The sequence below is a fragment of the Anolis carolinensis genome, chromosome 1 (genome assembly GCF_035594765.1).
Source record: "Anolis carolinensis isolate JA03-04 chromosome 1, rAnoCar3.1.pri, whole genome shotgun sequence".
Taxonomy (NCBI): Eukaryota; Metazoa; Chordata; class Lepidosauria; order Squamata; family Dactyloidae; genus Anolis; species Anolis carolinensis.
In genome coordinates, this window is record NC_085841.1 from 93,429,303 (window position 1) to 93,450,312 (window position 21,010).

General features: G+C 38.5%; 1 protein-coding gene and 1 long non-coding RNA gene across 10 annotated transcripts in view; one reads left to right on the top strand and one right to left on the bottom strand.

The window, feature by feature from the left end:
• The window catches only part of tbc1d32 (TBC1 domain family member 32), a 129,916-nt gene that overhangs the window by 68,581 nt on the left and 40,325 nt on the right, over positions 1-21,010 (top strand). For all 8 annotated transcript variants that reach the window (XR_010005710.1, XM_062979349.1, XM_062979339.1 and 5 more), the window contains 5 exons: positions 3,640-3,762; positions 5,527-5,635; positions 6,279-6,372; positions 10,654-10,779; positions 14,079-14,162. Coding sequence is in view for 7 of the 8 variants with exons in the window: in XM_062979349.1 (XP_062835419.1) it covers positions 3,640-3,762; positions 5,527-5,635; positions 6,279-6,372; positions 10,654-10,779; positions 14,079-14,162 (536 nt within the window). In the remaining variant the exon portion in view is untranslated. The remainder of the gene's footprint in view (positions 1-3,639; positions 3,763-5,526; positions 5,636-6,278; positions 6,373-10,653; positions 10,780-14,078; positions 14,163-21,010) is intronic.
• Positions 1-21,010, bottom strand: part of LOC134298614 (uncharacterized) — an 85,553-nt gene that overhangs the window by 12,180 nt on the left and 52,363 nt on the right. Inside the window, exons 2-4 of one of the 2 annotated variants that reach the window (XR_010005713.1) lie at positions 13,510-13,723; positions 11,914-12,001; positions 6,371-7,423 (exon numbers count right to left, since the gene is read on the bottom strand). This is a non-coding gene — a long non-coding RNA (uncharacterized LOC134298614). Of the gene's footprint in view, positions 1-6,370; positions 7,424-11,913; positions 12,002-13,509; positions 13,724-21,010 lie in introns of those variants that run through there. The other variant, XR_010005714.1, reaches the window with a different exon arrangement.

The following is a 21,010-nucleotide window of genomic DNA, read 5'->3' on the forward strand; positions in this document are numbered from 1 at the left end:
GCCATCCTGAGGAGCTTCATGATTTGCTACCTTCCCAATTAAAGGGATATAAAAACTAACTTTTGGAAATTAGGGGACATAACCTCTGTTGGTGGTTAGGAAGTGAATGATCAAAGAAAGCAGAGAGCTGAATCTAAAGGGTAGGCTAATAACTTTACGAAAGTATTGATTCTCCCTGTCTTCTAACAGGACGTTAGCTACTAGGTTCAATTTGCAAGAAAGGGGGTTCTGACTAGAGATGAGAAGACCTGGAAGAAAAAAACTTTTAAAAATGGGGGGGAACCAAGGGTTTTTTCCCCCAAAGCTTTTTTTCTGGAAAAATTGCGGAAAAGGTGTGTGGAAACAAAGAAGTCTCAGAAATCTTTCACTAAAGTCTTCATGTTATATAGCTTGAATATCATATCATAGCTATATTATTTACCACTGGAAAAGAACATATTCTACAAACTTTTCAGTATTTTCTGGAAAAAATGGCTTTGAAAAGAAACAGGGGGAAATGATTTCCCCCAATTTTCTGGGTTTTTTTCCCCAGGCCTTCCCATTTCTAGTTCTGACTAAACATTAGAAAGAACTTCCTGACAATGAGTGCTGGTCAGGCGGGAAATTATACTATTTCCAAAGGTGGCAGAATATATGGCATGTGTGATCCATGAAAAAAATGGTTCAATACTCACTTCAAAATAGGGGCGCTGGCGCTTCGTTTCTAAAGTCATTTCTGAATTTTGAAGCAAAAAAATTCAAAACTTTCTAAAACTTCCGAAACTTTGTATGTACTTCGTTAATGGTGTGTGTGCATGCGCATAAAGGAAAACATTATTGTCAATGGGGAAAATTGAGGGGCCTCTCCCTCATTTTTTGAGCTATCATAGTGAAATGTGCTACAGTGGTAGAACACATTTACCACTGTTAGCTCACTAAATTTCAGAATGTTTTCCTTATCCTCCGATTATTGGCGAATTTTCATAGCTTTTATAATAAACCATTTTTTTAATAATTGAAGAAATCTGTTCCTGGTTTGAAAGTCTTATTTCCCATTTCATTGGGTTGTCTTTACTTTGAAAGTCATTGTTCTACTTCAGAAACTTTGTTTTTGTGGCTGAAACTTTGTTAAATTGGTGGACAATGTCCCAGGAAACCGTATGTGCTATCATAGCACCATGTCCCTTGTGCAAAGACAAGGTTTTGGCAGTGTAATAAAATTTTGCCATGTTTTTGTGACAGAACAAATTAGGAAATGACATTTATCATCCAGGAACAGAAATCATAGTACACCATCAAATCACTCCTGACAGATGGCCATCAGCCTCTGACTAAGGAAATCTGTTCCTGGTTTGAAACTGTTTCATTGAATTTTCTGGGGCGGAGAGTGTGTGACTTGCCCAAGATCAGTGGGTTTCCATGGCTGAGTGGGGAATGAAGCCACAATCGTAGTCAACTCTCAAACCACTACACTACACCATGCTGTCCCAACAAGGGGCCACTGTTTCTTTATGTGAGGCTTAAAACCTCAGTCTTTTGTTTTTTATGAATACTCCCATGAGAAAATGTATGAGTGAATATATATATATATATATATTAACGTCAGTCCCTTTCCGTCTCAAATCTAGAGAGAAAAGTGGGGTGCCAATAATAATAATAATCATCATCATCATCAGGGTAATTTAAAATAATAAGGAGGAATTGTGGAAAATCCTTAGAAGGGTGATAGTTTGCTTTCCCTGCCCATTGGGTGGAGAGTTCTAGTTTGGGGTTTTGCCAGCACATTGGGATTAATCCCCCTCCCTCCTTTTCCCCCTTTCCTCACTTAAAGTTTCTTGCAAAGGCAGGAGAGGTTTTGCAAGGGAGATCCTGCAGAGGCAAAGCCCTGTAATTATCAGGCTCTCTCCCTTCTGCAAGCCCCGGGTTATCCTCCCTCCACTTTTGTAAGCCCAGGTTTAAGCACGGGAAGATGAAGATCCAGGCTCTCTCCACTTCTGGAAGCCGGTTTAAGAGCCCCATAGGAAGCAACCACTCCAAAACAGCATGGGGGATTTCTCTCCTGAATAACAAAGGTTGGTTGAATTAGAACACTTTCCCATATATCCGAAGGTTATCTGAAGGTATTTAGAGGCATGGGTGCCAACCCTTCGAATTGGAAGGTTAATTCCGAAGCGCCAAACCATCTCAGAAACCCCTTTGGAGCTATTTTGAATAATGAATTTATTACGATAAACTACTTATTCCGAAGATTTGCCCATCTCTAATATATGTATGTATGTATGTATGTATGTATGTAAGCAGAGGTTAGATGACAATTTTTTTTAGATGATCATTAGGAGTGAATTAAGATTCAATAGCATTTGGGGTCATTTCAAGAGCTACATTTCTATAAAATGTATGGTAAGTTGACTAGAGGTTTAAAATCTTTTAATTTTTGTAACAGTGGATTCCTTTGCCTTTTTAATGTGCAATTTAAACTATCAAAGACATACCATATCTAAAAGAGCATTATCCTATGAGTTTTAATGTCATACTAATTTCTGAATGCATCATAATGTTGTTTTTCCCCTGACTGATTGCTTATAAGTAATTCATAATAAGTTTTTCATGCCAAGACTGTTTTAGAATTAATGTTGTAAATAATAAAAATGTGAATGCCTTTTTTTGTTCCATGAATTCTTAGGAAAGTGTTAAAAGTACGTATCAGTATTGATTTTTAGTAATCTGTCTTTATCATGTCCTGAAATAGTACAAAATGAATACTTATCCTTAAGATTGTGAAGAATAATTTTATGAATAAAACATTGAAGCTCATGAATACACTGCTTGGACTCAAATACTTATTAATGCATTGCCCCTAGTCACTTCATTGATAGCTATTGAGAATGGTCAACTGCTATGTCATGCTGGAGCATTATTTGACATCTCCATGTAAAAAGGTCTGAGGTAATGAGACCTTTTTACAGTGCTGCTGTTCAGAATAGGCAATACCAGGTTGTATGGACTAAAAGTAAAACGTGACATAAAGTCATACAGTAGGGTTTTGCTTACCCAACCTTCAGTTATCCGACATTCCATCTTATCCAAAGCTCTTATCCAACACCCCCCCCCCCTTTCCTCCAGCATTTCCCTTCAGTTAAAGGAGTGTTCCCCAACTCTCCATTCCCAATAAATGAAAAAGGCAAGATAAGGAGGAGGAAAGAGGAAAGGGGGAAAAGAGGCAGAAGCAGAAGTGTCCTCCCTCCTTCCCTCTATGATTTCCACGCTCCTTGTCTGCATCCAGACACTCCCTTCTGGGCCGCTCTAGCCCCAAGACATTGCCTTGCCTTAACCCTTTGAGTCCCTGTTGTTAGTATTCTAGGTGTCTAGCACGGCGTCAGATGGGTAACAGTAGGAGACTGTATTATCCAACATTTTTGTTTATCTGACGTTCTTCTGGCCTGTTTATGCTGGATAAGCAAGACATTACTGTGATGCTTCTTTTACCTGTTGAGTGTGTATTGAAAATGTGTTAGTAATGTATCTGTGCTTAAATTCCTTCTAAATACTAAGGATTTTTTGACTTGTATATTTTACTGTAGTACTTTAGAATCTTACATAGTTCTAACACTGCATTTCTGGATTTCCAAGACTTTAATATTAATATGTTACATTTCTCAGGTTACTGAATGTGCTGTGCTGTGATCTAGATACACAGCTACTTTTCGAATCTCAGTATAAGATATCGGAAGTTCTCTTAGACGCACAAAAAGAGAATGCTATCAATATAGCTGAAACATCTCGGTAAGCAGTGATTCACTGGACAACACACACCATGATGTCTCAAATGTTAGATCTGTTTCTGACTATATTTGATCTGCAGATTCCAAAAATGGCACTAGTTTTCCTTTATCAGCTCTAGTTTTTGAAATACAGGACATATGCCATATACCAATCTTCATCTGCTCACCCATAGAAAAACTGAAATGGTCTGTCCAATGCAATTTTCTGAATCAGTGCCCCAAACAACTCCAGCAACAGGCCAAAAAACCAAGACACAAAGAAAGAAATTTGGAGGGGGAAGGCTGTGTAATTTAACATTTCAGTCTAGTCTGCAGTTCTGTATGATCTACACATAAAGCATCTGCTGTTTGGGGAAACAGGTGAAAGGTAGTTATGGACATTAATCCTTTCCGCATGCATAGAACTTTAATATATGCGTTCATTGAGTTCAGAAGGTTCTTTTGTTAAGGACAGCAAAATGAATGGAATCTCAGTCTTGAAAGTATAAAGCAACATATCACAGTGTTCTGTTCCTATACTTTAGCTATATTTGGAAGAGAACTTAAAGAGCTGAAATATTTTGTATTAATTTGCTGCATGTAGTCAGGAAGCTGGATGTTTGAAAACATATAGTGATCTGAGTGAAAGTGCAGGTTCCCACTGTAATCCCAAGACATTGCAAGAAAAGAGATTGCCTTACAGGGATAGAATCACATTTCTTTATCTCTAGTGATATTATTAGTTCACCATTATCCATTATCTGAGACCTACTTTGTATACTGCTTTTAGATCGTTTTAATACAACCATAATGCTGGCCAATTATGCAATTACATTAGGAATGCCATCCGTGAGCTTAGTTTGTGTATAGTTAATGAGCAAATAAGGCTAAGCAAAGGATTGCTCATACAGGTATACCTCAGTTAATGAAGTAGATGTATTCCTGGGAGTTACTTCTTTAAGAAAACATTGGTGCTAGAGGCAGAAATAATATACAAAAAGCAGGGATAGGTTCCTACATCAACAAGAAAAAAAAACCAGTACAATATATTTCAGCAAACATTTTATCTATAACTGAAAATGAACATAAGTGAAATTAATCGACCTGGTCAGAGGAGCCTAGTGTAAGGAAACAAACATTTCAAACCTTCTACAGACCACTTGAAGAATTCTTCCACAAGATATCTAGCTTTTTCTTTCACCAGCCTTCATTTTTCTTATTTTTGTTTTGGAAGTTTAATAGGGTAGATGATAGCTGTTGTCCCCCTTTATCCCTGTTTTTGCTGTTGACCCACACACAGTAGGGGACTCTGGAAGCAGCTGTTGCTTATTTTCCCTGCTATAGGCGGCCACACAACTCCAGGAAGATTGGTCAGAACAACATCTAATTCTTTCCCAGCTTAAGCTTTAATGCCTTGTTTATTGCAGACATACTTCTACAATCTGACAATGAACCACTTTCACCATTTTCCCAGTACTGGTGCTACAAAAATTATCAGGTAGACAAAGGACAAGGAGAAAAAGCCCCCCAAAAATATCTTTGTAAAAACCTGCTTCTCTTTTAGAGGATTTGTTAACAGATGTATGCCAGTACTAAACTTCCTTTAAGCTTTTAGTTCTTATTGATCCAGTCCTGGAACACCTGAATATCTTGCTTGAAACTGAGATCCCACTTTCCTATAAATAACTAGGCTTGAAGTGCCTTGTAAATAGTTTGCCTCTTCAACATTGTACATTTTGAGTTGTAGCATTTTTTCCCAACACATTTAATTTTGTTTTTTTGGCAGATACTTCATAATTGATGGCTTATCAGTAGAAAGGAACCATATTCTGGTTAGAATAAATCATGTTGGAGGACCAACAGAACGGATTTTACCTCCCCGAATACTTCATAAGGTTGTGAATGTAGAGTTACAAATATTCTTCACAGCTAGCCTCTCAGGGATAACTGCTGTCATTGTGAAATAACAGCTGCTGGCTACCTCATTTGAGCAGCTTGAAAGCATAGAGCAATTTGATACTGCTAGTCATCACTGCATTAGTTTATACCAAAGTGTGTGCACCTCCTGTATATCTTACATGTTCCTATGTTTGTGTAGATAGCCTACTGAATTTGTTGACATTCTTTCATTTTATTGATTAAAGCTTTGTTTTTACAATATTTGTGAAATATCTAATTGTATTATATGCTGTTCTTTTCTGTAGATTACCTCAAATGAAGTGGAAGTGATCAGTAGGGAACTGCCAATAAAATAGTGTATAAAAATGGTGGGAAGGTATATTTATAACATATATAATTTGGGAAGGGAGAATGTTTGATGAAAGCTGATTAAGTCATCTTGCTCAGCTGCCAACTAGCATTTATAACCCCTTTGCGTCTTTTTTTTAAATAGCACTGAGATATGATGTGAAATGGCATACGTTTGGTATGAAAATAATATAGAAAAATTAGAAATCATTGAATTGAATGATAGAATTAAATGAACAAATTAGCAATATATTATATTGCTAATTTCTATTCTTGGTTGCTTCACTATAGGGTGATGATCCATATCCTTGGCCAATGTTTTCCTCTTACCCTTTACCAACATGCTATTTTGCTGAATTTCCTAGAAAAACTGATTCAAGACAAGGTAATATGGAAGTTTACTAGAGTCATATATTGGTAAATGTGCAAAATTCATGATTTATGGTGATAATTTATCACATTACATATCTATTGGTCTTTCTAGCCGTGCTTGTTCTTGTATGCCATCCAGTACACTTGTGCATTTGTATAGAATTGCCTTCTGTTTCTGGTTGTTTCATTCATAAGGTCCCCATTTTTGTTTTCATGCGCCTCCTGAAAACGGGCACCTTTCCAAATTGGCGTTTTAGTTCCCCATCCGAAAATATGGAGATTTTTGGTCCATTGGTGGTAAAGGGCGGGCTTCTCCAGGCTCCCCTTCCCCTCAGTTTTAGGGCTAGAGGGGTGAAAATCGCCACACACGGTGGGCACGTCTACCACTCTTAGCCCCCCAAGTTTAGTGATGTTTGGGTCATCCTCGATTTTTAGGGTTTTTTTTTCTATAAATAAAATCTTAAAAACATTCCCTCTTTCCCCTCGCTGGCCCTGCCCTCTAACTTCTTCAGGAGCAGCAGCAGCAGGGAGGCAGGGCAGGGCACCATTCCTTCCTGCCAAATGCCAAAGTGGCTCCACACACCATACACACAGCCCAGTGCCCAACCCCACTATTTCACTTCTTTAATTGGCGGTAATGGGGGGGGGAGATTCCTCTCCCTTTCCCATCACTTTTGGCAATGACATTGTTTGTGCTTATATCCTTCATTACAACCTGGATTAAAAGCATCAGAGTTACTTAAGATACCACTATTTCTGTGATGCTTTCCCTTCCATCTGCAGAAGAGAACTGAGTTTAAAGACAGGGCTTAAGATACCACTATTTCTGTGATGTTTTCCCCACCGTCTTCAGTGCGGTGGCAGGCAAAGCAGGCAGCAAGTGAGGCAGAGGGTGTTCTTGTCCTTTGATTGGCCCAACAGGCAGAGCTCAGAAGGAAATAGCAATTTTTCACGGGCTGCGTGAGGAATGCCACGTGGTCCAAAAAGCAGTCAAGGAAGTGGTACCCACTTCTTTCATACTGAGCTTATTTTCGTTCTGGGAGAGGGGTTCCTTTTTCGTGCTCCTGCCCAAAGCAAAAGGAACAAATGAAACGGGAGAAACTGATACCATGCACACCTCTACCATCCGGTCATTCCCAATTTATGACAACTGTAAGGAGAATATTCCACTAAGGTTTCTTGGCAAAGTTTATTCAGAGAAAGTTGGCTTTCGCCTTCCTCTGAGCAAGTTTGATTTGTCCAAGATCACCCAATGGGTCTCTATGGCCCAGTGGGAATTTGAACCCTGGTCTCCAGAGTCAAAGTCCAGCACTCAAACCCCTATACTATGTTGGCATTCATAGCTTTGCTTACCAATTTAATTTTTTTAGACAACCATAGTAATTTGAGATGTTTTCTCAATACATGCATAGGAAACAAACCAGCTTTGCTAGCTGTTTGCTTCTTATGCATGCATTGAAAAAGCATCTTAAAATACTATGGTGGGCAAAAAGATATGAAATAATCACATCACCCATCTAGCAGGAGCCGCGGTGGAGTAATGGGTTAAAACCTTGTGCCGGCTGAACTGCTGACATGAAGGCTGCCGGTTCAAATCTACAAGATGGGGTGAGCTCCCATCTGTCAGCTCTAGCTTACTGGGACATGAGAGAAGCCTCCCAGCAGGATGATAACACATCTAGATATCCCCTGGGCAACGACTCTGTAGATGGCCAATTTTCTCACACCAGAAGCGACTTGCAGTATGTTCTCAAGTTGCTTCTGACACAATAAAAAAAACCATCTAGTTATTGAGGTTCACCATATTTAACTTGCTGTAAGAATTTTTTCCTTTTCATCTCCTGACATCTTGCAGAGTTCACTTTGTAATTCATGTCCTCCATTGAGCCCGCTTTGAATTATAAGGTGTTACCATTAAAACAGAGGATTATGTTAAGTTAAAATCTATGTGAAAGAGTGCACAGGGAGACAAGTAATTCAGTCACTGTATGCATTTCAAATAAAGTTCTTTTCAGAAGATAAAATTAAAATATTTCTGGAAATTAACTCAGCAAAATAAGGAACTATGTCAGGTTGAACCTACATTCCATGAGCTATGTTTATATGGCTGAAGAAGAGATTTCAGATGTTAAATGTTTCTCTCTTTCTACTCTGCTTTCATTTTGACTTGGAATTATAAAGTACTGAACCTGTCCCTTGTCCTTTTATTCCTTTCCTGAGCAGGAATTACAAAATCTGTTAGAAGTATTTTATTAAAGGATGGCCCATTTGCATAGCATGAGCTGCTCAAATTGCAACAGAGTATTATGAAAGCTTTCGGTGTCATTGCAGGCAAAGCCTTTTGAATGTTGCAGTTATGATTTTGAAGTATGTCCTTTACAGAGTACAGCAAAACATTTCCTGATTTTTATTATTCATTTTGTGTATTAATTATGCCTGAAAATTGAAGAAGAATATGATAGGCATGAAACAAGTTGTCAGAAAGATGGTAATCTAGAAGGTGGACTAGGTATGGGCTGAGGAGGACCCAGACTTGACGCAGGTAGTAGCTATCAAACAAAACAAAACATATATATGTAATATATGTGGCTATATAAATATATTTGCATGTAAATAGCAAGAACAATTCCATTCTATTAAGAAATGACCACATAGTTTTTGCCACCATGAATGATAAAAAATAACAATTTTGAGTTTTGTTAAAAGATTTTTATCCAAGCAAAGCTAGATAAAGTAGACATAAACCAGAGGAATGAATTGGGTTTGTCTCAGTGATGCTTGTGAAGAATCAAGCCTTTTGGTATGATTACTTGGTAATAAAAGTGTATACAGAATAGATTAGAACAACTTTTCTTACAGTACAGCTTTATAAAGCACTCTAAGTTGGTCAAAGTGATAGAAAATCAATTTAAGTATAAATTATTAAGGATCTAACTCTGTTTTAAAATGCATTTTAAACAATGAATCAAAAAGCAAATATTTTTGCTTCAATAAAAAGAGCTAATGACATTTGCAAGTGATGATTTCATTTAGAAAGTTGAATATTAAATTGATATTAGCATGCTGACGTGAAACAAGAATAGTAAGTATCTTGAGGGAATCAAGTTTTAGAAGTGACTACACACATTTTAACTGTGCATCTTTATCAATTTTGACGAAACTAGGCAAATTGAAAGGTACAAACAAGCAACATAATAATGCAAGCAAGAAGTCAACAGAGGATAAGAGAAAATAATTCATCTTTAGCGCCTTGATATTTGCAATTAAGAAAAGTATGTCTGAATGCTTTATAGGGCTGATACAGGGCCAGTTACAACTTGCTTGCAGTAACTATGATAAAAATGTCATGGGAAACAATAAAAACAATTTTAACAATTCATAAATCTAAGTTTACAATAATTTTATCTTTTTATGTTTAAATATTAGATCATTTTGAGCAGTAAAACATTTAGTGTTACCAAGAAAGTGAAATATTATCTGGATGGTGGAAGGAAACAATGCATACCACATACGAGTGTAGAATAAAGAATTAAGAAAGAAAGGGGAAGAAAATGAGCATAATGTTTGAGAAGACTAGCAATTTGGGATTTGAAAAGAGAGTAAATGCCTCGACAACATGGCAGTTTTGTGATGTTGCCCTCCTTTTTAACCATCAAACTGCTAGTCATCTCAGCTACTGAACTTATTTTTCTTCCCTCTCCTTGTTGCCCATTTTTTTGTCATACATGATATGGATTATTCATCTGCATCTTCAAGAATGAAAAATTTACAGTGAGTTCCAGCACCTCATTCTATATTTTAACACCACTTCCTTTAATATTCGAGTGGGTTGGGTGCAAAGAAACATTATCTGAGTAACAAGAAACAAGTATTACTTTTGTGAATTCCGAAGCTTTGCATAATTACCAGAATAGTTGGGGAACTTCTAAGATGATTAAAACAACATCATTCCCCATATAGCCCATTGAGGGCTGAACAGTGATGAGTTACCACATTGACTATGTTGATGGAGTGATAGAAAATTTGAGGAACTGAAAATGTTTAACAGTATGTGAATAGGAAACCTGATAGGAAACCTGGTAGTATAAAAGGTCAAATGCTCTTATGTGAAAGTAACTTTCACAGCAGACAATATATTCAAAGTGGCCTGGAAACTTCTTTTTCAGATGTTCTGATCTAGAAATTTAACTAGGCAAAATAGATTTTGCAGGAACTTAGTTATCAGTGTTGGCATATTTATATAAAAAAGTTATATTGGGGGTTTTTTTAACAATATTTTTGCTTTTCCTTTTAGATGATGATGCTAGCAAGCTTTTATCTGATTTAAAGAATCCAGATAAACACTTGGGATGGATTGAAAATGTTCAAAGACAGTTTTGTGAAATCATGGAAAGCAAACCTAATGTTGTGAGTGGAACCAGTAGGTATAACATATTCAAACTATGTTATACAGTAGAGTCTCGCTTATCCAACATAAACGGGATGGCAGAACTTTGGATAAGCGAAAATGTTGGATAATAAGGCGGGATTAGGTGAAAACCTATTAAACGTCAAATTACATTATGATTTTACAAATTAAGCACCAAAACATAATGTTTTAACACAAATCGACAGAAGTAGCAGTTCAATACACAGTAATGTTATGTAGTAATTATTGTATTTACGAATTGAGCACCAAAACATCGCAATGTATTGAAAACATTGACTACAAAAACATTGACTACTAATAAATTGACTACAAATAAAGAAAGAATTGCATAAAATGAACTTGCAGAAGTAAAATCCGTAAAAAGTTCAGTCCTGTAAAGATTTTTTAAATAATTTGTGATCCTTGCCTGCCTAAAGAAAAAGTTGTGGATCCGGACGGGAGGCAGACTATGTTGGATGAGTGAAGGGTGGATAAGTGAAACTCTACTGTATTAATAACTACCTGTAGCAATACTCAGAAATTATAGAAAGACTTAAACAGAAAGCACATTTAGACTAGTGTGCTATATTGAAATATGCTAAGATACATCTTTTTTATTCTTGTGGATGTTTAAATTGGGAGTACAGTGTTCCCTCACTTATCGCGGGGGTTATGTTCCAGGACCACCCGTGAAAAGTGAAAATCCGCAAAGTATGGATGCTATATGGGGACACTCCCGCCGCTGTCGCTGCCTTGTGAGGCGAAAACAAAGCTTCTTCAGCCTCCTTTTCTCTTCCTTCGACTTCTCCTTCCTTTTTTCCTCAGGTTTCTCCTTAGGAAGGAAGTAGAAAGAGGAACTTATAATATTATTTTATGATTTCTAATATTATTTTAGTGTTTATTAAAAAAATCGCAAAAGAGCGAATCTGCGAAAAGTGAACTGTGAAGTTGTGAGGGAACACTGTATGTAGTTTATCTAGGCAGCCCTGTGTTTTCAAACTGGTGTTTGTCACAATTATGGGAATACGGACTTGAACATTATATGAATGCAGACTTGAAGTTGGGATAACATTTTTTTTAAGGGTCTTTTTTACCCTTGAGTCAGGCTGATCTATTAGTATGAAAGCAAATTATGCAGCCTCTTACCACTCACTTGGACTCTTCTGCAAATCCATTCCTGCTTCCTGCATTAATGTAACCGGGAACTCCATATTTCTTCTTGTAACATATGTTTCTGCAGAAAACAGAAACACATGATGCAAGGATTATGTTTGCATCAAAAAGCTATTAAATGAAATAAAATGGAAGATTTCCTGATTAATCTAAGTAACTTGAAATATAAGAGTGTTTAAAATGGACTTTGATGCATTTTTAGTTCGATAATATTTTAAGCCTGCTAATTTGTGTATTTAGAATTGTATACAAAATGTGTTTAGTGTACACACCATCTGTTTTTGTAACTAGAGCTCTCATCCTATTTTATTTAGTTAATGTCATCATATATTATGAGATGTAAAATATGTATGGACTTATGTAAAAATTATTTATTTAGATACCAAATTTGGACCCACAACATCTTGCTATTTAAAAAAATACTTATGTGAGGGTGGGAGGATACTGTATCTTTAAATAAGCTATATTACTTATCCAAAGGGACGTGCTTATTATTTATTGTTAATGTTCTGAAGTAACAAATTTAAACAGTTCAATGATATCGATGCTTTGTTAACACTGACATAAGAACGGTGATATACTTCTTTGCTTGTCACAACTATATAATTAAATACATAACCAAGTCTGGAAACGTTTGCCCCGAAAGAATTTTTTATTCATAATATTGCCAATATAAATGATTTTACGTAGGATTTTAAAAGGTCTGAAGATCGAACTTAAAATAGTTCATGTTGTAAGGATAAACATATTAAAAATGCAGAAGCTCATGAGGCAGTTCACTGTTTTCCATTGAGAAGTTAAAGAGAGCCTTTACTAGAGTTTTAAAAATGTTGAGGATACCAGATCTAAAAGTATCATGCTTCCTAAGAAATCTGTAGCACATAGAGAGGCATTAATGAATGTATGTATTAGCACATTTAGATCCTTTTCTTCAGAATTTTACCTAAGAAAGCTGTAGTGGGGGGTGACATTTCCTATGACAAATCAGATTGATGTTTCCTTTTAGTGACCAAGAAATATCCATGAATTAAACTTGTTGATTGGATGTGCAGGCATTAATGGCAACTAAGAGCATCTTTTATAACTGTCAAGTATTACATAAATCCTATTTGAGGATTCTATAGCATCTCCATTAGGATTGCATGAGGCAGAATGGGGGAAAGTGTGTTAGCTCTATCCATTCAAAAGTTGGGAAGTACACATTGGCCACCGGGAGCCTGCTCTACTTGCAGTAGTTCCAATATCTGTCAATCTATGAATCACTCAGTCAGTTATCCATTACATTTTTATCTGGTTCTTTAGACAATAGAACTCTTTGCAGGTTTACCCCAGTTCATTAAGAGCATCTATAATCAACAGTAGATTAATTAAACTTTTCATGATAAAGTCATGTTGCTTCTTCTTGTCTTTTCCTCATGGGGCATTTGTGCTTAATAGCCACTGTGAGGCACAAAGAAACCAACCCCATTTTGGTGGAAAAGACACTTCTGGCAGTTTATATTGGACATGGATAGTTTTATCATACACCTGAACGAAAAGAAGTATTGTATATATAGAAGATGATCATACCTATTATCTCATTTCTTTTCTTGTCACATGAAGTATGCAGCCGTTTATTAAGCCAGGAACTGTGAGCTCCATGAGCAAAACCTCAGGGGACAACATGGAAAGCTTGCTGATAGCGTGGAAAGATGCAGATAACTATCCTGATGCTTCTTCATTGTGAGGAAGGACAGAAACCATAAAGTTTGAAATAAAGGCCACACTTTCTCCGCCAGTACCCCTGTACAGACAAATAGAGACAGTACAAAAACATTTCAGCTATTTCTTCTTATGTTGGAACTAACAGTTTTTGAAGCAATCTGTAGATAATATAAGCATAACAAATGGTTCCTTTTCTGTTTAACCTGAATAGATTGTCAGTGAAGCCATTAAAATTTTAATTTAAATCAGGCATGTTGTTATGAATATAAAAATAGTGTGCATGTTTTGAATTGTTTTTTTATCATGCAGGTTTGAATAAACATGGAAGAGTTTAGATTGTTTAAGTCGCCTGTATGCTTCATCTTTGCTGCTGATATATTTCTGAAGTTTCTTTTGTGATGCTCCTGCTCTAATCATTTTTTGTCTCATTGCAGATTTGGCAGAGTTAATTGAAAAGTTTGTGCTACTTCTTTCTGAAACACCATCAGAATGTTATTTCAGTAGCAGAGAAAATGAAGGTATTTTTCTTCAGTATTATTATTCTGGTTTACATTAGTGAATTGAAAGGATAATAACTGCCCAACTACATTGTTGTTTCTCAGTCGCTCACACTGACCACTCACTTTGAGCTAAGCAAGGACAAAAGAAGAAGTGGGATATTCTGCCAGTCTGATTGTTCCATTCTTGTGTTACTTCACTTTTTGGCTAAAGACAGAAAATGGATCATAATTATATTTATATAATTTATATAATATTTATATAATAGTAACAGGTCAGTAAGCCTTGCTCTTCATGAAGGAGCTGGTTTAATGTTTCTTCTGGCAGCTTAATTGTTTGCATGTTCATTTTTCTTTCACATAAGTATTTTGTGTATATATTTATTGAATTGATATCCTGCCTGTCTCTCAAAAATGTGACTGGATGTCGCTTACAATTAAAATTTAATGGATAAAATATGATAAGAATAAAAGCATAAAAATTAAGACACACAAACTAAAAATACACAAAAAAATGTAAATGAAGGAATCATATTGTTAAAAGCCCCTGCAGCAGCAAACATAGTTGCCCCACCTTGTGTTTGAATAAAAAGTATTTTCAGGTTTGTGAAAAGGAGGTGGTCAGCCAAGCTTCTTCATGGTGGTCTCTGTGAAATCGCACATATGATATTTCCTACCCCTGCACAGTCAGATCAGAATCTTCTAGAAAAACCTTAGACACATTTTGGCGGTAGCTCCGCCCACTCTCCCTATAGAGTATATAGCAGTTGGGGGGGGGGGGGAGAGCTACTGCCTCGGTTCCTTTAGTCAGCCACTTGTAGGAGCTAGGGAATCTTTCTTTTTTTTCTTGACTAGCGTTCTTGTACTGCATAATCTACTATATGAACTCTATTCCTAATCCAGTCTGTATTTGACTGTTCGCTTCTCCAGTATGTTGTCTACAACCCTCTTCATAAGTGTAACTCATATGGGGGGAAGCTGCCCAATACTGATGTGCACGCTATGTGTTTATTGTGTCTGAGGGAAAGCCATGTGGTGCAACCATGCTGTTTGCTCTTCATTCACCCCCCCCCCAGACACGTTAAAACTGCAGCTGCGGCTTAAAGTTCTTCTGTATGACCAGGTCCTCCTCCCGTCGTCTCTAAGAAATGGGCAGCTCTGAGCCTCTGCCTCCGTGGGGGGTTCTGCTGCTGAAGTAAACTGCTTACCTCCTGTCAAGAGCCCCTCACTGCCTAACCAACCGGCCTCCTGCCAAGATCCCCTCATCACTTAACCAAGTGGCCTCAATTTGGTTGAGGTTAGAAGCCCAAGACACCTAATCTGTCACTGGCTGGGCTGTAAGCAGACCTATCTGCCTGAAATTTTTTAGAGAGGCAAAGCAACCATCTACCAGACCATTACCGAAAAAACACCTCTAGTGGCTGTTCCCCTTATGGCATAGGGCGGGCTCTCCTCCCCGCCTCCCCTTGCTGTCATTTGGAGACGCACGCACTCATGCGCAGATGCCACCACAAATGCTTCCTAAATAAAGGAGATCACCAGTATCAGCTAGCACAGTGGATTCTGAGACCCACCCCCCACCCCCCGTGGGCTGCAGAGCTCCTTTAGCCCCCCCGCATCAGCTAGCGGAGCAATTCTGAGCCTTCCCCACGGGCTGCAGAGCTCCAAAGTGTGCTGGCATTGTCTGGGGGAGTGATCCCAAGCCCTCCCCACAGGCTGCAGAGCTCCTGCCCTTCACCCCTTCAATGCTGCCCTTGGAGCTCCAGGAGCACACAGGGTGACTGCCAGGGCCACTTGTTGACCCCACCAGGACAGCAACCCAGCTCCCTCAATGGCTCCAAAGACCTCCATGTTCATGCCCCCAGTGCAGGCTCTTGAACAGCAGGGGGGATTGGAACTCAACCGCTTGGGCTCAATGCTGGCTGCGCCACCACCCTCGATACCAATCATGATAGTACCCCCTTGGATCTGAGTGCTGGAGGAGTTGATCTCAAGACTGTGCGCCTCTCTTTTGCAAATGGCATAGGTCTCCTTCCTAATACAGGGAAAGGCCTTATGCCCCCCTTTTCCCTCCCGATGAGGTAATTTCTGCTGTAGATCCCCGCAGGGACATTATTATTATTGCTCCTCTGCACATCCACCTCAGTGGCTCCCTACATGGCTACCACTTCAATAGTGTCCCTCTGACTTTTTTCAATAGGTTTCTTTGCTTGCTTAGCCCTTTATGGGTTTAGATGTGTCCTATCAAATGTGTTTCGTGGCCCATAGTTGTCCCTTATATTGCCCACCTCTCTAGAGAGGAACAATGTTTGTCTAAGGCCTTTCAGATGGAGGCCTCATTGTTAGCGAAGCTACAAAAGGGCTTGGCCAAACACATAGTGCAGTCAACGGGCAAGCTATTTACCACAGCTACATTGATTTGGAGATATGCCTCCCTTCAAGCCTTCCTGAAGGAGGTCACGCTATTGCTGAAGATTTACCAATGCATGATGATAGGTTGTTTAACCCTGAAATGGATATGAGGCTGAAACAGCCCATAAGCTGGGTTTTCTGACTCAGCCTTCCTACAACCAAAATCAAGATGGCAGCCAGCGAATACCTCCTATCTTAGACCCTTTGGAAGGGCACCAGGCAGATCCCGTCCTAATGCACACGCCAAGATGCCTGCTTTGGGGAAACACAACCTTTCCTCTAAGAACTGTCAACAGGTTAAGGTGAAGTATCAAGAGGGCTCCAACCAGTGTTATTAGCGGTGGCTTGACTATCCAAGACGATGCCCTCTACCCTTCTTATTCTCCCCCACTTGGAGTTCTTGATTTTTCTCGTGTTCGGGTTTTGAGGATCCCCTTTACTGTCTCCTGTGCGGAGCATGTCCATAGGTTCAGGAAGCTGGAAGATGGAGAAGGTTTAAATTGCCTCTGCGTCTGTCTCTGTTCTATGTTTATATGGCATTGAATATTTGCCTTATATGTGTACCGTGTGATCTACCCTGAGTCCCCTTCGGGGTGAGAAGGGCGGAATATAAATACTGTAAATAAATAAATAAATAGGTTTTCTGTGTTTGATTCTGGGCTATAGGCCTTCACCTCAGCCTAGCACAAGATAACCTCACATGCATGGGTGCTGAAGATCATTGACTGTGGTTGTCCCATCGAGTTTTGCAGATGCCCACTAGTGTGTTATTGGAGAGTTACACCTGCCTCCCCTTCTTGTTGGTTTCTTAGAACGGAAACTAGAATATTTTTTTTCTGGATAATAAAGGAAGGTCTAAAAAGAATTGGTATAATGAGTTGAGCAATCCCCTTATTAAAACATTTTAGAAATTCGGAAAGAATATAAAATAAAATTGATGCCAGGGATCTCAGTTCCTCCCTCTCAGCGGAGGAACTGAGGCAGTAGCTCCTCCCACTGGCTATATACTTTATGGGTAGAGTGGGCGGGTCTACTGCCAAAATGTGTCTAAAGTTTTCTAGAAGATTCCCATCTGACTGCGCAGATGAAGTAAATACCATATGTGCGAATTTCACAGACTACTCAAAGAACCACGGTTACAGGTAAGCAACCATTACTTTCCTTAGGTAGAGAATTTTGAGTTTGTTAATATTTACTGAGGAAGACTTTCGGTGGGCAGCAATGGCGGCGGGCACGACTTGCTAGGAGCTCCTGGCAAGCCACCTCCATTCTCCGGTCGGGGGAGCTTTTAGCCTCCCTCCACCCTGCGGATCGAGTCAGGGAGGATTGCAAACCCCAGTGTGGACCTCCGAAGCTCTAGGGCGAGAGCCAGAGAGACTCGGGGACCACGGGGAGCAGACGGAGAGGAGAGAAGCAGATTTCTTCAGATCTCTGCATATACCGCAAGCCGGCCCATTTTTAAACTTAAAGAAGAAAAGGATAAGATCAAACAGCCGCTGCGGCAGGAGAAGTAAGTACTTCACCAAAGAAAAAAGCTTTCTATTCCAAGTGGATGTGGAACTAGAGATTAAACAAAAGAACGACTGAATGTCGGATTCTGGGTCGATACAAAAGGATAAATTAATATAAACATATAGAAATATACAATTAAAAGAAAAAAAAAGTGCAACCGAGGGTAGGAAGAGACACCCCACCGAGTGGACTGCCGTCGATCCGAGGTTCCACCGAAGGGTGGGCAACCCGCCGGATCCGGCAAGTCGCGGAGGGGAAGCGTGGTGCAGATCTGACCTCAATATTACGACAAATGAATGGGTAAATAACAAATGAAAAACCCAAAATAGTGATATTAGAACCTCCAAAGCAGTGAGGGGAGCGAGAAGCAGAAATCTGCGGACCCCTTATTATTTCCTGAGGAGATAAGGGAAGAGAAACAGAAACTCTTAACATACCTATTGACGACCTTGGGAGCCATGCTGTTATGTCTACGGTGCCCTTCTTTATAAACAAAGAGAGAGGAAGGGGAAACCGGGAAAGCTTCAACTAAAACAGTGAAGGATCGAGCGTAGGTAGGGGGATCCCTGCTGGTGCAAAGTGGAAATTCAATACTCAGGAGTCAAAGGAGAAAGAATCCAAAGAAGAGAACGAACAGAGAGAAAGGTGCTGAACCTTGAGAGAAAAGATTCTGGGAATAAGAGCCTAGTAAGACGGAAAAGATTATAGAATACCCACCCCATTGGAAAATAGTACAAGATACTCGGGACACCGTCGATCTGAGGCACTTGCAGAGGCGAGTGCACTGCCGGATCCGGTAAACAGAAGGACGAGACCCAAGAAGGAACTGGAGAGGACGCAGAGACAAGAGGGACAAGAAAGACAGAAGAAAAGAAAGGAAAGAAGATTGAGAACAAAAGACAGACAAAGAAAAGGATCGTGATTTAAAGACTTAGAAGAGGAGCTTATAAGCCCCAACAGCAAGTGCATCTAATCAATACTTGAGAATTGAAATGGCAGGAGCAAAACCTAAGATGGACAATAAAATTACGGCAAGAAGAGCATCAGAAGATGTGTCAATGAAAGACCTTCTGAAAGAAATCCAGAAACTGGGAGAACGACAGGAAAATTACCAAATAGAGGCCCAAAAAAGAATGGAAGAATACAATAATCAAATGATAGAAATGAGAACAGAGATAAAACAAGAAATTGGACAACTAAAAGAGGAAGTGAGGAAAACATTTGAGGATATAAAAGAACTAAAACAAAATAGCGAAAAATTGGAAATTTCCCAAGAGAAAATAAGGAAAAAAATGGAAAATTTAGAAAATAAAAATCAAAAAATAGAAAAATTACAAGAAAGAATAGAACAAAGAGAATTAGAATCCCAACTCCGATTCAGAAATATACAAGAGGAGGAAAATGAGAACATAAGAGAAAAAATAATAAGTATGACTGCTGACTTATTACAAAAGACAACAGACAAGATGGAAATAGAAATAGACAGGTGCTACAGGATACAGACAAACTATTCAAGGAAGAATAAAACGGCTAGAGATGTTATTGCAAATTTCACAAGAAAGAGTACAAGAGACGAGATACTAATACAAAACAGCAAAAAGCCAATATATCACAAAGAAACAAAAATAGTGATATTAAAGGAAATACCTCTAACAATGCTGAACAAAAGGAGAAACTACTTTTTCCTCACGGAAGAGTTAAAAAAATACAAAATTCGTTATAGATGGGAGAAGACAGAGGGGATAATGGTAACTTAACGAGACGAGAGACATTGGCTGACATCGGTGGAAAAAGCAAAAGCTTTCTATAAAAATCTTAAAAAAGACCTGGAACATACAGCCTCAATTTCACCCTCAGTAAAAAAGAAAAAACCCAAAAGACAGAGACAAAACTCCCCGGAAGAGACAGTATTGGGAGTGGGTGCAGGACTGCAGACCACAAATGTATCAGACGGAGAAGAGGATGAGGAAGAATTGATAAATGAGGACAACCAAGATGGAGAGTAAAATAACACAGCAGCTAAGAATATACACAAACAATGTGAACGGGTGGAACTCACCCCAAAAAAGGAAAAGCACCTTGACCCAAATAAATAAAGGAAAATACGACTTAGTGACGCTTCAAGAAACGCACATATGCCAAAAACATGTAGCACACTTGAAAAACGATAAATTAGGAAAAGAATTCTTTTCGGCAGATTCGGTAAAGAAAAGAGGAGTGGTGATATATGTAAAGGAAAACATCCCAGCAGAAATGAAATTTAAAGATACGGAGGGGAGGGTAATTGCGGTAGAAATAATGCTAAATCAAGAGAAAATCCTCATTTGCAATATATACGCTCCGAATGGACCTAAAACAAAATTTGTAAATAATCTGAGAGAACAAATTTTAAAAACGGATGTGGAGCATATAATAATCTTAGGGGATTTTAATGGAGTGATAGATCATGATCTAGATAAATCGAAAAAGAAAAATAGAAAAACTAAAGGAAAAATGGGCCAACTACCAAAAAACTTCCTAAATCTTAAAAAAGAACTGGACCTTCAAGATGTCTGGAGGAATAAGAATACAAATAAAAGAGACTTTACATACTACTCAAATAGACACGAATCATGGTCCAGGATCGATATGATCTGGACCTCAAACTCACTAACATCAAAAGTAGATAAGATAAATATATTACCAAGAGACAAATCAGGCCATTGCCCCCTCGAAATGATAATAAACTACAAAAGAAACCATTGGAGATGGAGATTAGATGACAACCTGATTAAATCAGAAAAAGCAATACTCGAAAACAGGAAACTAACAAAAGAATTTTTTAATTTTAACGACAAAGAGAATGTAACAAAACAAACGATTTGGGACTCGTATAAGGCAGTAATGAGAGGATATTTCATACAACAGAAAGCCAGAGCCAACAAAGTTAGGAACTATAAAATAGA